Source organism: Anser cygnoides, chromosome 34, assembly GCF_040182565.1.
Source record: "Anser cygnoides isolate HZ-2024a breed goose chromosome 34, Taihu_goose_T2T_genome, whole genome shotgun sequence".
NCBI classification, from domain to species: Eukaryota; Metazoa; Chordata; class Aves; order Anseriformes; family Anatidae; genus Anser; species Anser cygnoides.
The window spans coordinates 1614526-1632602 of NC_089906.1; the positions used below are offsets into that span (position 1 = coordinate 1614526).

At 60.5% G+C, this 18077-nt stretch overlaps 1 protein-coding gene across 1 annotated transcript in view; it reads left to right on the forward strand.

The window, feature by feature from the left end:
• The first annotated feature begins 1043 nt into the window (after positions 1-1043).
• Positions 1044-18077, forward strand: part of WIZ (WIZ zinc finger) — a 50687-nt gene continuing 33653 nt past the window's right edge. Inside the window, 3 exon segments of the mRNA XM_066986522.1 lie at positions 1044-1247; positions 1250-1404; positions 6650-7116. Of these exon segments, the coding sequence (XP_066842623.1) occupies positions 1065-1247; positions 1250-1404; positions 6650-7116 (805 nt within the window). The 5' untranslated portion in view covers positions 1044-1064.

An 18077-nucleotide genomic window follows, 5' to 3' on the forward strand; every position in this document is an offset into this window, starting at 1 on the left:
TGTCACCATTCTGGGTCCTGTCCCCAGTCCCACACTGTCCCCAGCACCGTGAGGGCCCTCATCCATCCCAGGTCCCCAACCTTTAGGGCCAGGGCCATGGGACTCTTTGGGGGGCGACAGGACCACGGGGACCTTTTAGGGCAGGACCATGGGGGCCCTTTGGGGGTTGTCAAGTCCATGGGGCCTTTTGGGGCAGGGTCATGGGGACCTCTGGGGGCAACAGGATCATTTGGGCCCTCTGGGGACAGGACCATGGTACCCTTTAGGGACAGGGCCATGGGGACCTTTTGGGACAGGGCCATGGCAGCCCTTTGGGGACAGGACCATGGTAACCTTTAGGGGCAGGGCCATGGAACCCTTTTGGGGGTGTCAAGTTCAAGTCCATGAGAACTTTTAGGGCCAGGGCCATGGGGACTTTTGGGGCCAGGGCCATGGGGACTCTTTGGGGGTAACAAGACCATGGGGACTTTTGGGGACAGGACCATGGATGGTAACCTTTTGGGGCAGGCCTATGGGACCCTTTGGGGGTGACAGGACCATGGGGACCTTTGGGAACAGGACGATGGGGACCTTTTGGGGCAGGGCCATGGGACCCTCTGGGGGCGTCAAGTCCACGGGGACCTTTTGGGAGAGGGCCACGGGGACTCTTTGGGGGTGACATTGCCATGGGGACTTTTTAGGGCAGGACCAAGGGCGCCCTTTGGGGCTGACAGGACCACGGGGGCCCTGGGGGTCTCCTGAGGCCAGGAGCGGGCAGCTCGGGGCCGCCCCCTCCCATCCCAGCGACCTTCCCCCCGCGCCCTCCCCAAGATGGCGGCGCGGCGCTGCCGTCGCGCCGCGATGACGCACGAGCCGCGCCGCCGCTCCCCCTCCCCTTTGGAAGGTCGCCGCGTCGTTCGCCCCCCCTCCCCACCCCGTCCGCCGCCACTCCCAACATGGCGTCGCCGCCGGGCCGTCGACGTCATCACGGCGCGCCGCGCGGGCCAAGGGGCGGAGGGCGGCGGCGCGCGGCGGCCGCTCCGGCGGGGCGGGCGCGGGCGGGGGCGGGGGCGGCGCGGCCCAAGATGGCGGCGGCGGCGGCGGCGGAGGCGGCGCTGGGACCCCGCTCGCCGCCTCCAAGATGTCGGCGGCGGCCTGGTCGCGCTCGGCGTGACGTAGTCAGGCCCCGCCGCCGGGAGGGGGGCGGGGGAGCGGCCGGAGCGGCGCAGGCGGCGGCGGCGGCGGGACCGGGACCGGGACCGGGACCGGGAGCGGCGGGGCCCCCGGGGGGGATTTAAAGGGACCATGGCCCCGGCCCGGCGGCTGCTGCGGGGACCGGAGCCGGGCAGGCGGCCCCGGGGGCGGCGGCTGCAGCGGCGGCGGCGCTGAGGAGCCTGGCGGGCCCGGCCCCGGGGGGCCGCCGGCGTGAGTACCGGGGGGGGGCCCGGCCCGGGGGGGGGGGGAAAGCGGGGTCGTGTCCTACCCCCCCGGTACCGGCAACCGGCCCGGGGAGGGGGTGGAAGGGGCGAGAAGCCCCCGCCGGCGGCCCCGTCCGGGGTGCTGAAACGCAGCCGGGAACCGGGGGGGGACCGGGGGGAGCTGGGCCCTGGACCGGGGGGGGCCGGGGGAGGGGGCAGGGAGGGAGGTGACACCGGGGGGGTGGATGTGGGGGGGGGGGGGAGGCGGCCGGGGGGGTGGCAAGGGGGGGGGGCAGGTGGCAAGGGGGGGGTGAAAAGGGGGAGGGGGGGGTGGCTTGGGGGGGGGGCTGGGGGGGGACTGGGGCTGTGTGGGGACACAGGTGGCTTTGGGGGGGCACCCTGGTGGCGTGGGGGGTGGTGGCAGTGTGGGGGCACAGGTGGCTTTGGGGGGGGGGCACGGGGGGGTTGTGTGGAGGGGGGATGTTTTGGGGGGGGCACCTGTGATAGTGGTGGGGACCAAGGTGGGGGGACACGGGGGGGGTGTGCCTGGGGGAGGGGGGCAGGCATTATGGGGGGGCTGTGGCTGCTTGGGGGGGGGACATGGGGGGGTTGGTCGTGCTGGGGGGGGGACGGGCACCTGGGCGGGGGGACAAGGGTACAACGGTGTGGCCCCAGGGCCACGTCAGGATGGCCCCCCCCCCCCGACACCCCCCTGGGACAGGATGACCTGGGTGACACAGGACGGGGGCAGAAGGCTGCCGTGATACGCAGGGGGGGGACGCGGTGACATCTGGGGGGGAGTTTGGACCCGTGCTCCCCCCCCCACCCTGTGGCTGATTCAATGCCGCTGTGGCATCAGTGGGTGTCGGTGCCGAGCCCCCTTGGGGGGGGGGCACCCCGACCGGCCTTCGTGGAGCTCATTAACGAGCTTTGCTTCAACGAGGCTCTGGTAACGAGCGGGCAGGAGCCCCCCCATGACCCCCCCCCCCGCTGACTCCAGGAGACTGAGAGCCGGCAGAGAGCAGGTGGGGACGGCGGTGATGGTGGGCACGGGGGGGGCTTCGGTGCCGCCGAAGCTCGGAGAGCGGCTCCGGAGCCCACCCGGGCGGCGAGGAGAAGGTGGGAGCGGCGCTGGCGTCGCCGCCGGTCCTTTTCGGAGCGGCTTTCATCCCGGCATGGCTTGACGTCGGCTGGGGGCTTTCCGTGGAGGTCCGTCTGTCTGCGCTTCGCTCGACACCGAAATTTTCGGCCCCCCCACATCGATTCACCTGGCGGCGACGCGGAGGGTCCTGGAGCTGAATTCCCCGAGCGGCCCGGCACCCGGATGACCCAAAATATCGAGCAAAGCCCGCCGAACCGAACCCTCGGCGCTGGATTTGCCGGCGATCGTGGAAGCAGAAGAGAAGGAAGAGCACCCTGGGGGACGCGCCCCTCGCTTGTTCCAGCTCTGGGAGGGAAGCGAGCCCCTCTTCGGCTAAACGCTCTCAGAAATGTGGCTTCAGAGAGAGCTTCCTGCTGTTCGGGCGCTTGGGAGGAATGTCGCTGATCATTTGAAGTTTCTCCGAGGAAGGAAATCGGCCGGGATCCCGGCTCAAGCCCGATTTTTGGCTCCCAGAGCAGCGTCGCTGTTGCTGGGAAGGAGCTTGTGGGAGCTTCCTGGGTCCTCCCCGAATTCCTCTTGGATCGAATTCCAGAGCAATCGTTCCCCTTTGGTGGTTCTGCCTGAGAAGAAGTTTCCACCCAAGAAGAAATCCTCAAAACCGCGCGGGGCCGAGCCCAGCTTTTCCTCCCCGCCACGCTCGCTCGGGGTTGGCAAAAGGACCCTTCGGGGTGGCGGGGCTTGGGGTGGGGGGAGAGGCTCCCAACGCCACCAGGAGCCGTTTGGCCTCGTGCGGTCACCCTTGGCGTGGTGGTGGTGGCCCAGATCCCCCTGCGCTTGGCTCCCAGGGAAGGAAGCAATTGTCCCCACTTAAGCGTTTTAGCATTTAAATTGTCCCAATCCCGCTCCGCCTTTGCATGGCTCTGGGGCGATGGGCTGGGGGAAGGGATGCTGCAGTCTGGCTTTGGCCCTTGCCACGAGCGGGTGCCGGGGAGCTCGGTAAGAGCACTTTTAAACTCTGCGTCCTCTCGGGGGGCTGGGGGGGGGGGCCTTGGGGATTTTTGCCTTTTTTTTTTTTTTAAAAGTCCCCCAAAAAAGCAGCGAGTGGGTCACGCCTCGCTCTCCCGGCGGAGTCAGCCCCTGCTTTTTTTGTGGGGGGGTTCCGCGAGCTGTGGAGGTGGGTGCTGGCGTGGAGAGGAGGGGGAAGAGAGGGGAAAATCTCAAATCTTCTTCAGTGAGCTTGAAAACACCCAACCAGGTGTTTGGGGAGGAAGAAGGAACGGCGGCCAGTTTCTATGGAGAGCTGCTGGCGCGGCAGATTGGGGGGGGGGGGGGGGGGGGGGGAGATGCAGCCGTGTCTCGCGAAGGAGAAAAAGGGAAAAAAGCCCCTTCCTGGAGGCTGGGTGGCTGCAGGTCTTCCAAAAAGTAATTTAAAATTAATATATTTGGAGGGCGATGTGGTATCGGCACCCCCCCGGCAACGGTGCCGCGCTGGCCCCTGCGCTCGACGTGTTTTAACCAAAATCCTCGTTTCTTGGCCATGTTGGGATCTGTGCCGGCGGCTTCGGGATGCTGTGGGGATGCAGGGCTGGCAGAGCTGAACCGGGCCGCTGCTTTCTGTTTAAAAGAGGAAAAAAAAACCCAAACCCCCAGTTACTTAGCCCAGTTTTGATGGGTCCCTTCGCAGGAAGGGCGACGCGCCTTTCCACCGCGTGCCCACGTTGTCGTGCCGTGTTTAGTCGTGTCGGTTGTTGTTTTTTTTTTTTTTTTTTTTTTCCAGGAGCGGGGTGATGTGTTTTGGGGTGATTTCTCTCCGTTTGGCTGATTGCCTGGCTCTTGCAGCTTGCCAGGAAGGTTGGGACGAGCCTCCCCGGTGCCAGCCCCGTGGCTGGCGGAGGGATGCGCCGATGGCGGCAGGGGCCCGTCCTGCTCGATTTTGGGGGGTCCCCTCTCCCCGTGTCCCCTCTTCCCATGTCCCCCCCTCTCCCCGCTGGCTTTCCCGGGGACGTGGCAGCAGGATCGGCTTGGTGGCTGTCCCCGCGCGCGGGCAGGCACGGAGCAGGTGGCCCGTGGGATGTGCTAGCGACAGCAGCGCCGCCGGGCTCGCTCCTCCGCCGCTTTCTGCTCGCAGGCGCCCGATGCTTGGCAAAGAGGCACCGGGCAAATCTATGGGCCATTGTTTTCCCTGGTCAGCCCTTGGCTCCCGAGACGAAATTTAAGCCCGCTCTTGAAATAGGGGTGGGTTTCTTTTTTTTTTTTTATTATTATTTTTGGTTTCCTCTGACTTGGTGCTGAGGTTTGAGGAACCTCCAGGCAGCCGAGCCCCTCCGGATGCTGCCGCCGCGTGCCGAGCCGGTGCTGCTGCCTCCCGGAACGATGCGATGGGAGATACAGGGAGGAACGGGGAGAGGATGTGCTCTGCCCTGCTGCCCTCTTTGCGTACTCGTCCTGGCTTTCAGCAGAGCTGGGGAGAAGCAGAAGCTTTCCCCGGGGTCTGGCTTTATCCTGGCTGGGCACCCTCTGCCCCAGCCCTTGGGCACCAGCAGCTTGCGGGAGCAGCTCTGGGACGACGACGTGGGAAACTCCCGAACGGCGACAGGGGAGGCGCAGAAGGGATTTGGGACGCTTCGAGTTTGCAGCTCCAAAACCCCAGGTGGAAAAGCCCTCGTCGAGCGGCATCCCCGGCTCGCTGGAAGCCGCGTGCGAGCGTTGGGCGCTGCCGGAGGAAGCGGCGCGCAAATGGAAGCCAGCTGCAGGAGCTGACCCCTGCTGATTTGGAAGAAAGGCGACTGTGCCACGGTTTTGGTTTCTTTTTATTTTTAGGTCTTAGTGCTATTTTTTAAAAAATCGCTGGGAAGAAACTAGCCCAAGCAAGAGCCAGTTGGGTGCGTGCAGCTGGGGACTCGCCCGGCCCCGTAGAGGAAGGCGGCAAAGTGGCTTTTTGGGGGACAGGAGAGGGTTTCGGGGTCACCGTGGTGCCGCACGCCGGGCTCGGCTCTGCTGCTCTCCTCCCGTGGCCCCGGGCTACGGTGGATGGTAATAGCATCTTGCGAGAGCGCGAATAATTCCCTCTCTTCATTTGCATTGTTACCTTGAAGGTATTTATAGTCTCCCTGCCTTCTCCTTCCCCGGCTGGGTAAATTTAGCTCCTTCGCTCTCCCTGTGTGCCTTTATCCTCCAGCTAGCTGATAAGCCGGGCTTTTTAGCGCCTCTTTCCTCCTTTCCCCCCCCCCCCCGCCCCCGATCAGGATTCGGCCCCTCAGTCAAAGCAGGGGCGTTGGGAGATCTCCCTCCTTCCTCCAGGTGACTTTTTTTTAAGGCGGTGGAAAGGGTTTGGGGGAGACGAGTTATTTTTTTGGGGGGGGACAAACACAACTGGCTTGCCCCCAGGAGCACCCAAACCCTTGGAGGATCCCTGGGTGCTGTTTTTGGTGAGGACGTTGCTTTGACCCAGCCAGTTGAACTCATCCGAAAGGACGCGGGGTCGCAAGGATAGAGGATTTCTTGGCTTTGGGGCAATTTTGGCGTCAGCGGCGGGGTCGGTGCAAGGCTGAGGCGTTTCTCCTGCTTCAACCCCACTTGGTGTCGGCAGCGGACCAAACGCCTGTGTCTTTGGGGAGCCAGGAGGCTTCGGGGATACAAACGCTTCCGGCAGCTGCGTCGTGATTAATTTTGGGGGGAAATAACGTGCTCGAGGGTGATGGTTTTCTCTGGCTGGCAGGGAGCGTAGCAGGGGATGGATGCCACCAAAGCAAGGAGGCATCCCCACCCCAGCCGCCATCCCTCTTCGCAAATAACGGGCTGGGGGAAGAGCTTCGTGCTGGGGAGATCTGGGATGTTTTGGGGTGCGTCACCTCCGGGACGGACCCGGCACCGTGTCAGCTACCAGCAGCGTTGGTGCTCCCAAGGGGGTGAGCGGTGGGACGCGACGTCTTGCCCCAGAGCCTGGCTGGGCTCGGGGAGCAGCAAAAACAGGACGAGCAGAGGGCACCGAGACGTTCTGGGAATGCCAGCGTTGGGAATAGCAGCGAGGCCCCGCGCTGGGAAGCTTCAGGGTTTTTAGAAGCTGCTTGCCGCTCTCGCAGCCTCCTCCGCCTGGGAGAAATCCAGGCTCCTCTCTCATCTTCCCCTCTCTTATCTCTGTTTCTCGTAGATTTTTCCGGCAGTCCCTGGCCGCCAACCCTCCCGAGTCCCAGTGCGGTGTTTTTTTGCAAGTGACACAGCACAATCGGCGAGGGATGGAGAAAGCTGTCCCTACTTTATCAGAGCAACAGCGAGAGCGCCAGGGAGAGGGAGGCAGAGCCCTGTTAATGACACTGGAGCCAAACAAAGAGAATTTTGCTGCCCTTGAGTGCCCCCAAGGTGAAGAGAGAAGAGCTGCTTTTGTTAAAGATGCGAAAGCGCCTCTGGAGAGCCCGGCTCTATCTGGGACATCGGTGGAAGCAGGGACGGAGCTCAAGGAAGCCACCTTCTACACCGCAGACAACCTGGCAATGATGAGCAGGGACGGAAAGGGACCCTCCGGCACCGAGCTCTGTCCCCTGCAAGAGGACCCCAACTTCTTCTCGCCTCTGTCCCGCCAGGAGCCCGACATCGCCCTGGAAGCCCGCGATGTGGCCGGTAAGTCCCCGTGAAGTCCCTGTTGGGTTCCTCCTGCGGGCTGGTGGCAGCTCCCGGTGCTTTGGTTGGTTTGGGTTGAGCCGGTTCGGATGTCGTGCCCGCGTCCTGCCGGCGGTGCCCCCGCTCTGGTTTGTGTTTGCTTTCTTGGTTTGGGGACGTTTTGCCGCGAGATGCCGAGAATCCGGGCAAAGGGAGCCTCGGCGTGGTGAAAACGGGTGGGTTTGGGGCTCAGGGTCGTGACAAAATGAGCAAGTTCGTGCCTGGATTCAGCACCAGAGACAGGGATGCAGTGGCTCAAGCTGGTGGCTTTTTGGAGGCCACTTGTCCCTTGCAGGGACCCCGAATGGGACGCGTGCCACCATCCCCAGCGGCAGGGCGCGAGGTGGCCGGGCTGCACCACGGGGACCAGCTTGAGGAGCCACGGGGACCTGCCGGGGGGTCGCATCCCTGTTGTTGAGGCCCAGACGTGTCCCACGGGATGGGTCAGCCCCCAAAACTGGGCTCTCGGAGAGCTTCCGGCCACCCTGCCCTGCGCCTCGGAGCAGGGCTGGCGTTGGGGGTCTGCCCCACGTTCCAAAAACGCTTACGAGCAGCAAGCCAGGGTTGGGACTGCTCATGCCGTGAGCCTCCCCGAGCTCAGGGTGCACCTGGGGAAGGCAGAGCCCCCCTCGCTGCAGCCAACTCCTCGCCTTCCCCGTGGCTGAGAGCTTTCAGGCACGCTTTGCGAGTCAAATCTTCTGGCCGTGGGTGCTTTTTTGGTGCCGCTGGGGCCACGGGAGCGAAAGCACGCCACCTGCACCTCGCCGAACTCCCCTCGGCGCTTCCTTTTCTCGAAGGGGCTCCGCCGAGCATGGTTGCGTGGGTAAAACCTCGTCCTCTGAGCTGTGTCCTCTGAGCTGCGTGCAGGCGACGGGACGGGCAGGGACCCGTTTGCCACCAGTGCCAGTGTGGAGCTGTGCTGGGATGCCGTTAGCATCGTGATAACTATCGCTCTTCCGTTACAGGATGAGCATTTTGTTACCCGTGGGAGTTACTCCCCTGGAAAAATCCCTCCTCTGAGGGCTCTGAGCGATGCTGCCGCGCTCTGGGGATGTTTCCCCAGCTCTCCTCTCGCAGGGGAACCCTACACAGCTGCTGCATGTGCTCTGCTCCTCCCCAAACCCCCGATTTCCCAGCATCTGTCCCCTGCTTGCTCGGAGGATTGGCCCTCTCCCGTGCCAGCCCCGCGTCCTCCAAAACTTTGGCACCGTTGGGGCGCCGAGGGCTGCGGGTTGGCCCGGTGCCCGCTTCCACCCTGCACATTCGCAGCCCTCCTCTCCTTCTCCGTTTCCTCGAGGCATCCCGGCGGGTGATTTGCCTTGTTAATTAGCCTCCCCCTGGGTGGAAGGTGGCTTCTTGAGCAGCTGGAAGCAGAAGCAGCTGCGGAGCTGCTGGCTGCTGATTGCGGGCGCTTCTTCAAAGCCGCTTTCCTGGGACGAGCTTGCCCGTAACTCCGCGCTCGAGTTAAAACCTCACCTGCTCGCACGGGTGATCCGCTTGCTGCGTACGAGCTGGTCCCGCTGGGATTTGGGTGGCACCGCGTCCTCGAAGCTCCGGGCTCCTCCGCTGTGGTCAACGGGTGGAAAATTAACCTGAGGAGGGAAGGAGAATTCAAAGACTGAGCTCGGCAGCCCGGCGCGGGGCAGTCAGGCGTGAGGTTTAGCGCAGGGTGTTTTTGCTGGAGGGCAAATCCTGCTTGGTGCTGAGCAGGATCAAGTTTTTTTTTTTTTTTTTTTTTTTCTTCCCCCTCTAGAAATCCCGTGTGCGAGGCGGGTTTGCCAGAGCACAACAGGCTAATGCCGTGCAGCGTGGCAAAATAGGGAGAAAGGGGGGGAGGTGGCGTCCCAAAAATGAAAAGGATGCACCTGGAGATGGAGAATATCCCCGTGCGGGTGGCCTGCAGGGTTCAGCTGGGGTCTTGGGGTAGTTCGGGTGGCCCCAGCCCTGCCGAAGGGGCTGCAGTTGTGCGAGTCTCTTTGGCTGCTTCCCAGCACACGGTGAAACAGCCCCCGAAAGCACCCCAAACGTGGGATTTAAGGCTGGTATGTGGGATTGAAGGATCTACAGAATGGTGAAAACCACCCCAAATGCTCAGCGCTGCTCCTCCCCAGCCCTGGGGGCTGTTTTGGTACCGACGAGGCTGCAGGAGGCATGGAGCAAGGTGTGATGCTGCGTCCGCGTGCTGGCAACATCCCAAATTCCCCGAAGGGCTCGTTGGAGGGGAACCGGGCTTGGAAAAGCCTTGTGCTCTGTCGCAGCCGATTTTTTTTTTTTTTCCCCCCTCGGGTCTGGGGTTTCCGGGCGAGCAGCGTGCCCAAGACACGCGGCTGCCCGCGGAAAACGTTGCCTGCGGCTGCGTGGAGCACGGCGGAGGGCACGGAGCCAGCTTTGGCAGCGGCTTTTTGGAACAAGGCAAAGTCCACACTGCCGCGGCGGGGAGGTCAGTGAGCAGCCACCGAGGGAGGATTTTTTGGGGCTTCCAAGCTGGAGCGGCGAGAATTCGGCTTCGGAGGACGGCACCGGCAGTTTTTTGGCACCCAGACGCTGCTCCTGGTTTATTTGCATCGAGCTCCCCCGCAGGGAAAGGGTTTCTGCATGCGGAAACCTTCGGGGCACACAGAGGATTGTGGCGTGGGAAGGATGGAAGAAACCCTGCTTCGGTGCCGTGTCCGATGGAAACCCTTCCCATGCCTTCTTGGCAGCCTCGTTTCCCCTCCTTCTTCCTTGGGAGGTTGTTTTGGGCTCTGCCTGTGCTGGGAAGGGGCTCTCGTAAAAGCAATTCGGGTAATTAACTGTTGCAAGCCAGCTTTTCCTGTGCTTGGCTGGAAATTCCGGGGATGGCGAGGTCCCTGTCCTCCTTTTGGGGCCGAGCAAGCAGCATGCCCTCGGGTCCGAATCCCAAAGCCTTTATCTCTGGGCTGCATTTTTAACAGGCTGCAGCTCCTCTCACCGCTGGGGCCGTTATCAGCCCGAACCCGGGGGGTTTCCTGCCCCTATCAGCTCGAATTTGGGCAGGGCAGTTGGAGCTGTGGTCGCGGAGAGTTTTTGCGGGGCTCGCTGCATCGCGGCAGCTCGTCCCCGCCGCGTCCCCTCCGGCGACCGACTGCTCTTTCCCCGCAGGTGAGCGATGTGGTCAGCGCAGGGAAAGGGTTCGGATGGGGGATTTGGGGCTAGCAGAGGGCTGGGGGCCACGTGGGGTCATGCTTTCAGCATTTCGGCAGCTGTGGGGGCTTGGCAGCATCGTGCGGTGCTGCAGCCGCCTCCTCGTGCCCGGGGCTGGTGACACGAGGTCCCCGACGTGGGGACGTCCCGCTTCGGGATTGCTGTGGCAGAGCGGGGTGCCACGAGGTCCCCCACACAGGGACGTCCCACTCTGGGGGATGCCACCAAGACCCCAACGGCAGTGTCCCCGCCACGGGCTCGTTGTGCTCTGCAGCTTGGCAACGTCCCCAAACGGGGATGGTCCCCAAAGGGGGCAGCGCGGTGGCACAGAGCCCTGCTGCACCAACCCAGCGCCGCGTCGCTCCTTCGGCTGAATTCTTCCCTGTGGCCGCGAGCCGAAAGCGGGCTGAGGGTTTATTTATCCGAGTTAATCGAAGCGAAGGGAACGTGCATCGATTTAATACCAGCAAGTCAGAGAGGAAATGACACTTCCTATCCTCCGCGGCTGCGTCCTGCTTTGGCCGACTTGTCTCTTTTACACCTTTTAATGCGTTTAATCGCTGGCACAGGAGCCAGCCGAGCTCCTGAGGGGACAGCACCGGGCTCTTCTGCTCCCAGCTGCATCTCCGGTGTGATTTGATTTCATCTCGGTGTCGTAATGTCCCTGGTTTTAGCACGGGACAGGGCTTTTTATCCATCGGGGCACCTCATATCGCTCCAGAAAGTCCGAGGTTTGATTTCCAACCAGCATCTTATGCCAAACTGGTTCAACTGGGAAGGGTGAAGTATAGGCAGCCACCTGGCATAAGTAGCTCAGCGGGCTAAAAAGGGGCATTTTCATCCCAAATCCTCAGTCCTCTGAAATTGGGAGGAATAACCCAAGATTTGAGGTGACTTGAGTAAATCCGCTGTGCCTTTTTGGGAGGCGGTACAAAAAGGGTGGTGGAAAATCAGAGCCAATGGGCTCACCACGGGGGGCATCCGGATCGGACGCCTGGAACCCACTGCGTGGGGTGATCGACCCTTGGAGCTCTCCCGGGGACGCTTGGGATCCCTCGAGGCTGCTCGGGAAGCCGGAGCAAGCTGCCATCGCCCCTGGGAGAGGCCGATCCCTCCCTGTTCGGGCACCTGAGGTGATGTTTTTACTAATTATTTATTTTACGTTTTTTTTCCCCCCCCGTGCTGGAATGAAACTCAAGAGCCCACTTGAGCCCAGCGTCGCGCCCGAGAGCCTCGGGGAGGATTCTCGGGGCCGTGTTTGCCTCCGCTCTCGTGGCCGCTCGACCGAGGTGGTCGGGAATTTCGAGGGGCGGGAGGTGGGCTCGGGGTCCCAGGGGGCCGCCGGACGTTGGTGCTCATTTGCCACAAAGTCCTGAAGGACCAGAAAGAAGCCGCGGGCCGTGACGGTCAGCGGCGGGTTGGGAAAATGTCCACACCCCTGGGGACAGCCTGGTTTGGGGACAGCTTAAATTGGGTTGGGGTTTAATTGCTGCTGGGGAGTAGCAGCGTGTGCCTGTCCAGCCGCATCCCTATCCACCTTCCTCGGGGGGCCCGATTTTGGGCTGATACCTGCCTTAAATCTCCTTAAAAGAGGACAAAGGGCCGTTCACACACTGCGAGGCTCCATCCGTGACTCGGTTTCCCCTTGCGATCCAGTGCTTCTGGGCCAAATCCTGCTGTGCGCTTCGCCCGCCCCCCGCAAACTGGGGAGAAACCTGATGGGATTGGGGACGGTGGCGGCCCCATGGGGTCGGTTATTGCGTGCTTGTGGAGCGTGGGGTCCGTCCTCGGTTCCCTCCAAGGCACTTTAGGGTTTTCCCTTGAAGTCTCGCTAAACGGGAGCTTTCCTCCAACTTTACCATCAGATGCCCCGGGGCTTTAGCAGGTCCAAGGAGTCATTGGGATGAAATTTCCCCAATTCGGGTCATTTGCGGGGGGGGAACGGTGGCACCAAACCTTTTGGAGGGGATTTTAGTGGGGAGATGAGAGGGCAAAGGTGTTTTTTCCGCTCAGAAGAGCAAAGCTGGTGCTTAAATAACCATGGAGCAGATGAAGATAAGGAGGAAACGGCTGGAAAAGTGTCAGTGCTGAGCGCGGCTGGTGCTGGGCTGCGATGGCAGCTCACCTGTACAGTAAAAAAAAAAAAATCAATCAATGGGATTTTTTTGGAGAAATTTGAGACCTCCAGACGTCTCTCTTGCTCGTGCTGGATTGGGTCCGTCGGGTGTCAGGTGCAAAGCAACTGGTTTTGGGTGGAAAAGCTGGTTCCTAGTTGGTTTGGGTGAAGGGGCGATAAATAAGATTATTTATTGTTGCATTAACCCTGACAGCGCTGAGTCCATCTTTTTGTATTGGAGTGAATTTTAGGGGGAAAATGTGGCCTTCTTGCAAGGTGGGTCCCCATACGAAGTGCTCCAATGTAGGAAACGTTTCGGGGTCAGCTTTGGGGTTTGCAGAGAGCTCCAGTGGCCTTCAAACCCTTTCCTGAGCGCAGCAGCTTACGCCCAAGGTGCGTCCCAAGGTGTGTTTGCCGACTGCTGGGCCAATTTCTTTTACGTTTTTATTTATTTTTTTCCTTTATGGCCCGCCTTTGAACTCCGTCCAGAAAAGATAGGCAAGTCACAAGATGGGACACCTGAACGAGGTGCAGCTCTTTCCAATCCCTTGCCGTACCTATTCAGGACAGCCGCTGCCGTGCGCCCACCGGTGACCAACCCCTTCTTTTTGGCTTTTTTTTTTGGGGGGGGGATGTTTCTTGTGTGGATGAGGGATGGCGCCGGGCCCCCGACGTGGCAAATTCCCATCGCATTCCCCACGCTCATGGGCGTTGGGCTGAGTTAAGCCGTTGGCTTTCCAACCTCTCTTCACCGAGGAGGTTGAGCTCGCGGTCCCAGTAACCTTCCTCGCTAATTACCGCTCCGTCAGCCTTGGAGCCTGCGAGTGGTGCCAGGAAAGATGTCATGTTGTTGCCTAGCAAATAAATAATTGAATACTTGAGTCCAAGACAACAGACAGAGCTTGGCTGGAGCTGGGACACGGAGTACACTTGGTAACCCTAAGGTTGCATGGAAAAAAACCCTGTGCTACGTGTCCCCTAACGCAGGGGTAGCGAGCCTCGAGGAGCTGAAACTCTTCCCAAAGAGTTTTGGGGTTAGGGGCTATCGCACCATGCACCAAAATAAGGATTTTTGGGCAAGGCAATGGCTGGGTTGAGTGGTTGCTTGCAAGCCCCGTGACATCCCCAGGGGGCAGAACGGTTGGGGCTGGGTCCTCAAGCCGTGGTCCTCAAGCGTGTCACCAAGAGGATGGGATGAGCGTCGTGGGAGCCGTTTTTGTGCCGTGTGTGGCCTCGGGTGACCCGAAACTGGAGCCGTGAAGGCGCGAGGAGGGGCGGGCTGTGCTCCCGTCCTGCCTCCCGCTTCTCCTCCTCCTCCTCGGGGTTGCCTGAGGCGCGGAGCATCTGCTGTGCCACTCTTTGGGCGTCTATAAATAACGTCCCGAAGCAGCCCGCGGCACCTTCCCTGTGCCGCTGCTCGTGCTAACCGGGCCACGGTTTAAAAATAAGCCGGGGGCACGGCCGTGGGTTCTCCCGCTGCCATCCCAAGTAGGACACGGCCCCCATCCGTCCCCTCCGTGTTTTTTTAGGGCCGGGCTGGGTTTTTGCTGTGCAAAGCCAGGCTCTTGGTTAGGGCAAGCTTGCAACAGGGGTGCAAATGTGTGGGTTTTCCTGGGGAGTGCTTGCTTTTGTCCCACAGCCCAGGCTGTTCTCCAGGCTGCTGGATGTACAGAAAACCCCAGCAAGTGGCCCAAATCTCTCTTCTCTTTTTTTTTCCCCCACAATATGAGGGGATAAAGTCCATCCAGGAGAGCCTAAAGGAGAAGCGGCTGCAGCAATGAGCCCTTTTCGAAGACTTACCGCCTGCTGGGTCAAGCTGGGGATGGAGATGCTGTTACCTCGTCCCAGCCCCAGCAGAAATGAGCTCATGCTCCGGCACAGGGCCACGTTAATCCTCCTCCAGCGCTCGCTGCCGCGGAGAAAACGAAATTCCTGCTCGCGCCGTGCCTCCCACAGCACCACGTCCTCGTGTCATCGGGATCTGGTGGAGCTTATCCCGTGTGGGGATGTGGAGCTGAGCAGCTGCTTCCCTTCCTCCGCCGCTGCCCCAGCCTCTGGCTCGTCCCCCTCGTAACCGCATTAATCCGATGCGTTGTTACAGCTTTGGGCTATTCCCGCGGTCAAAATCTTCCTTTTTTTTTTTTTTTTTTGCTGGCTCCCAGAAAGCGCGGCTCTGTGCGTCTTCTGGGAGCTTGGCCTTCAAGGATTCCCAGATGTAGAGGGGAGAAGAAAAAAAAAAAAAGACTAATTTAAGACCTGAGGATCTGGGAAAGCACCTCTGCCTGGTTTGTACCTGATGGACCCTGCAGAGACCTCGCAAACAAAGCCCTGACCCTGAGCCCTGTGTAGCGGCTGCAAATATCCTCAATATATCTTAATTTTCCACCTAGTATCTCCAGTGGCCGGTCCCTTCTTGCTCTGCCTGGAGTCAGTCCCATTTTTTCCTCCCTGAGGCATTTGGGGTCCATCTCCCCATCGGATGCTCAGGTGGAAGAAGAATCTCGGCAGCTTTTGGGTCCCATCTCGGTTCATCCTCCACGTTGCCGGAGCCTGGGGCGAGGTGGTGCCAGGAGAAGCAGCGCAGGGATTTTCACCACGATTACCCCATGTTGGGCATCTCCAGAAAGCCCAGAAGCCACCTGAGGAGCGGATCCGGCCGCATTTGGCACGGCTCACCCGTTGGCTCACAGTTCTCCTCGGTGGGTTTCTGTAATCAGAGAGGACAGCTTGTTAACGGCAGCAACCAGCGAGATGATCCTGATGGAGTTTGTCCCGTATAGCATCCCAAAAACCCTTCGGGGACCATCTCACCAGCTAACATTTGCAGGTAGAAGAGCGCAAGCATCACGCTGGCTTCCCAGGGCTCCTCAGATGTTTTCTAAGGTGATTCAAACCCCGTTTTAGCGACAGTGAAGCCAACCTGTGCTGGCAGACAGAGGAGCGAGCGACCGGGGTGAAAAGATGCAGGCTTGGAGGGAAAGGGGGTGGCGACGTGAATCGCCTGCATTCATCGCCGGTAAAACACTGCCACTTTTATGGGAGCAGCCCGTGTGCCGAGATCTGCTGGAAACTTTTTAAGAGGGATGGATCCAAACAAGATGAGCTTGCAACAGAGCCTGGATGGCTTTCAAGCAGCTTGGAGAGAAGCCGTTCTTTCATTAGATGCTGGATGTGTCCTCTGCTGACGAGGAAAGTTTCTGCCACCCGTCACATAAATCTTGCTTAAGGCTGGACGGAGCAGCGCAGGATCAAGAGGATGGATTTGCTCAGAGCCCTGATAACTCTTTAATGGGAGGAGGGGGAAAAAAAAAAAGGGGTTTCAACAGTCTCTGAAAAGGCTCCTTTTGGGCTCTCATGGCAGGTAAAAGACCTGAAAGGAAGGCTTGGCACCCGCGGGCAGCACTCATTCTCACTTGCCCTTTGTTTTTAAAACAAAGCTCTGTGATGGGAGAAATGCAGACTTGGAAACACCTCGGGTAGAAGAGCCCCAAGGGTTTTAAGCGGCAAAGGAATGGGGTTTTACATAGCACCCGCCTGGGCTCTGCTGAAAATTGGGAAATGCATGGGAGGTGGCTTGGAGCCGCACCAGGGGGCTCGGTGCTGCACAAGGCAGGGGTGGCGAAGGGGAGCTCACCCCAAACCCTTTTTTTGAGGGTTTTAAACTCTTTTGGGGGGTGGATATCGATGTAGGGGAAGCACCTGCCCTGCCCAAAGCAGGCAGAGCACGGTTATCTAGGCTCGATCTTTTTGGACCCGCATCAGTGTGTATTTAGGAGCTGAAATCGCGCCTCGAAGCCCTTCAGACCTCGGCACGTGAAGGTTTCCCCAGGGCCGGCGGGCTCGAAGCGGGAGGTTTGGGGGCTTGGGGTCGCCGTTGCTGGGTTAAACGGGATCAGCACAGTCCCGAAAGCTGTGTCGGGCCGAGCGTCATCGCTGCAGCTCAACGAGAGGCAGCAGCCGTGGTCCAAGCGCCGCGGAGGAAGGAGCAGCGTCTTCCTCCCCGACCTGACGCAGCTCTGCCACGTGTGGGCTCGGGGATTGGGGTGCTGGCTGTGGGAGCCCCAAAACCACCTCCAGAGCCCGAGATCATGCGAGCTTTAGACCGAAAATTTAGACCGCGGGAGCTTTAGACCGAGAGAAAACCGAAATCCTCTGCCCAGGAGCGCGGGTAGGCTGGGAAGGAGAGCAGAGCTCCTCGCTGGGAAAGTGTCGGATTCCCTCCTGGCCGTGCCAAGCTAAACAAGCCACGCTGCTCGGCTGCAAGCAGCAAAAAAAAGCTGCTTTTCTCCACCCCCCCCCCCCCCCTCAAGCTAGCCTTTCCTCACACCTGTTTCGGTTTCGGTTAACCTCGCTCACACGCGAGCGGCGGAACCCCCCCGCAGGGTCTTGGGTGGTGACAAGGGCTCCCTGCCCTGTCGTGTGAGGTGTTTTGGGGAGAAACGGGGGGGTTTCCGCCTCTTTTTAGGCTTGCCGAAGGTTTTCCAGCAGGGAGCGGATGCCTGCGGAGCAAGCTCAGGCTGCTGACAACGGGCTGGCTTTTCATAGGCAGTTCTTGAAGTCATCCATGCGCTGCAGGTTGCAAACCACAGTTAAATGTTTTTTTTTCTTTTTTTTTTTTCTCTAACCACACCGTGAGTGACTCACAGCTCCCATGTGATTGCCAAAGGCTGCAGGTCTTCCATCGTCCAGCTAACAAGCTTCCCATCCACTGCAGCTTTTCTCCCTTAGATCATCCCCGTTTCTCTTCTGATTCCCTGGCTCTTTGGGCACAATTTCCCATCCGTTTCCGTCGGGGTGCTGCTGCCCCTCTCTCCTCTGCGCTGGGACATCGGAGGACTTTTCTCAGGCACCCTTCAGGGCCAGGAGCAGCTACGGAACATCGCTGGTAGCTTTTTTAATGCAATCCCTCAATTCATCATTCGTTTAGTCTTTGCACTTGTACCTGCTTTTTCCAGTGGATCTTCTCTAGATCTTGCCCTCTGTCCGTGGGTCCTGATGGATTTTATGCTGCCGCGACGCTTCTCCTTCTCTACCTTGAGTGAGTTGGTCCCACTCGGTCTCCAAACCCTCGCTGCAGGGTGGCCAAAACCTCACTGGAGACCCCGAGGCTTCTGTGGGCTCAGTGCCTGGATTCATTGGCCCCAACGCCGTGGCAGAGGCATGTCCTCCTCCTCCTCTGGCTCCGCTCTTTGGCTCGCAGAGCCGCAGGTTGGCCTCTTTCTTGGAACAGAAACCCCGTGTCGCTGCACAGCTGTTTCTCAGAAGACGACAGCGCCCAGATGGTCCAGGCTGGAACGTGGGAGAGCTGCGTTTCATTTCCTCCTCTGGCCACTTTTGGGTGGCCCTGGCAAGTCCTACAAAGGTCGGAGGCACCTGGGAGAGCCGAGGGAATGCCTTCGAGGCTGTGGTGTGTCTGCAGGAGCCACAGACGTCACCTTTCCTCCCTGGTGGGCCTTCTCCAGTTTTCGGTGAAATAAAGTGTCGCGTTCCTGGCTTCATCCTCTCCCCCCTTGCTGGATTTGGTCTGAGCTCAGCAGGGAGATGGGGTCCCCGACAGCCTCACCCTGCTCGTTCTCCGATTGTGATGCCCCAGTGCCAGCACCCGTGGTGGGACGGGTGCTCGGGGGAAGCCACCGTGCTGCCA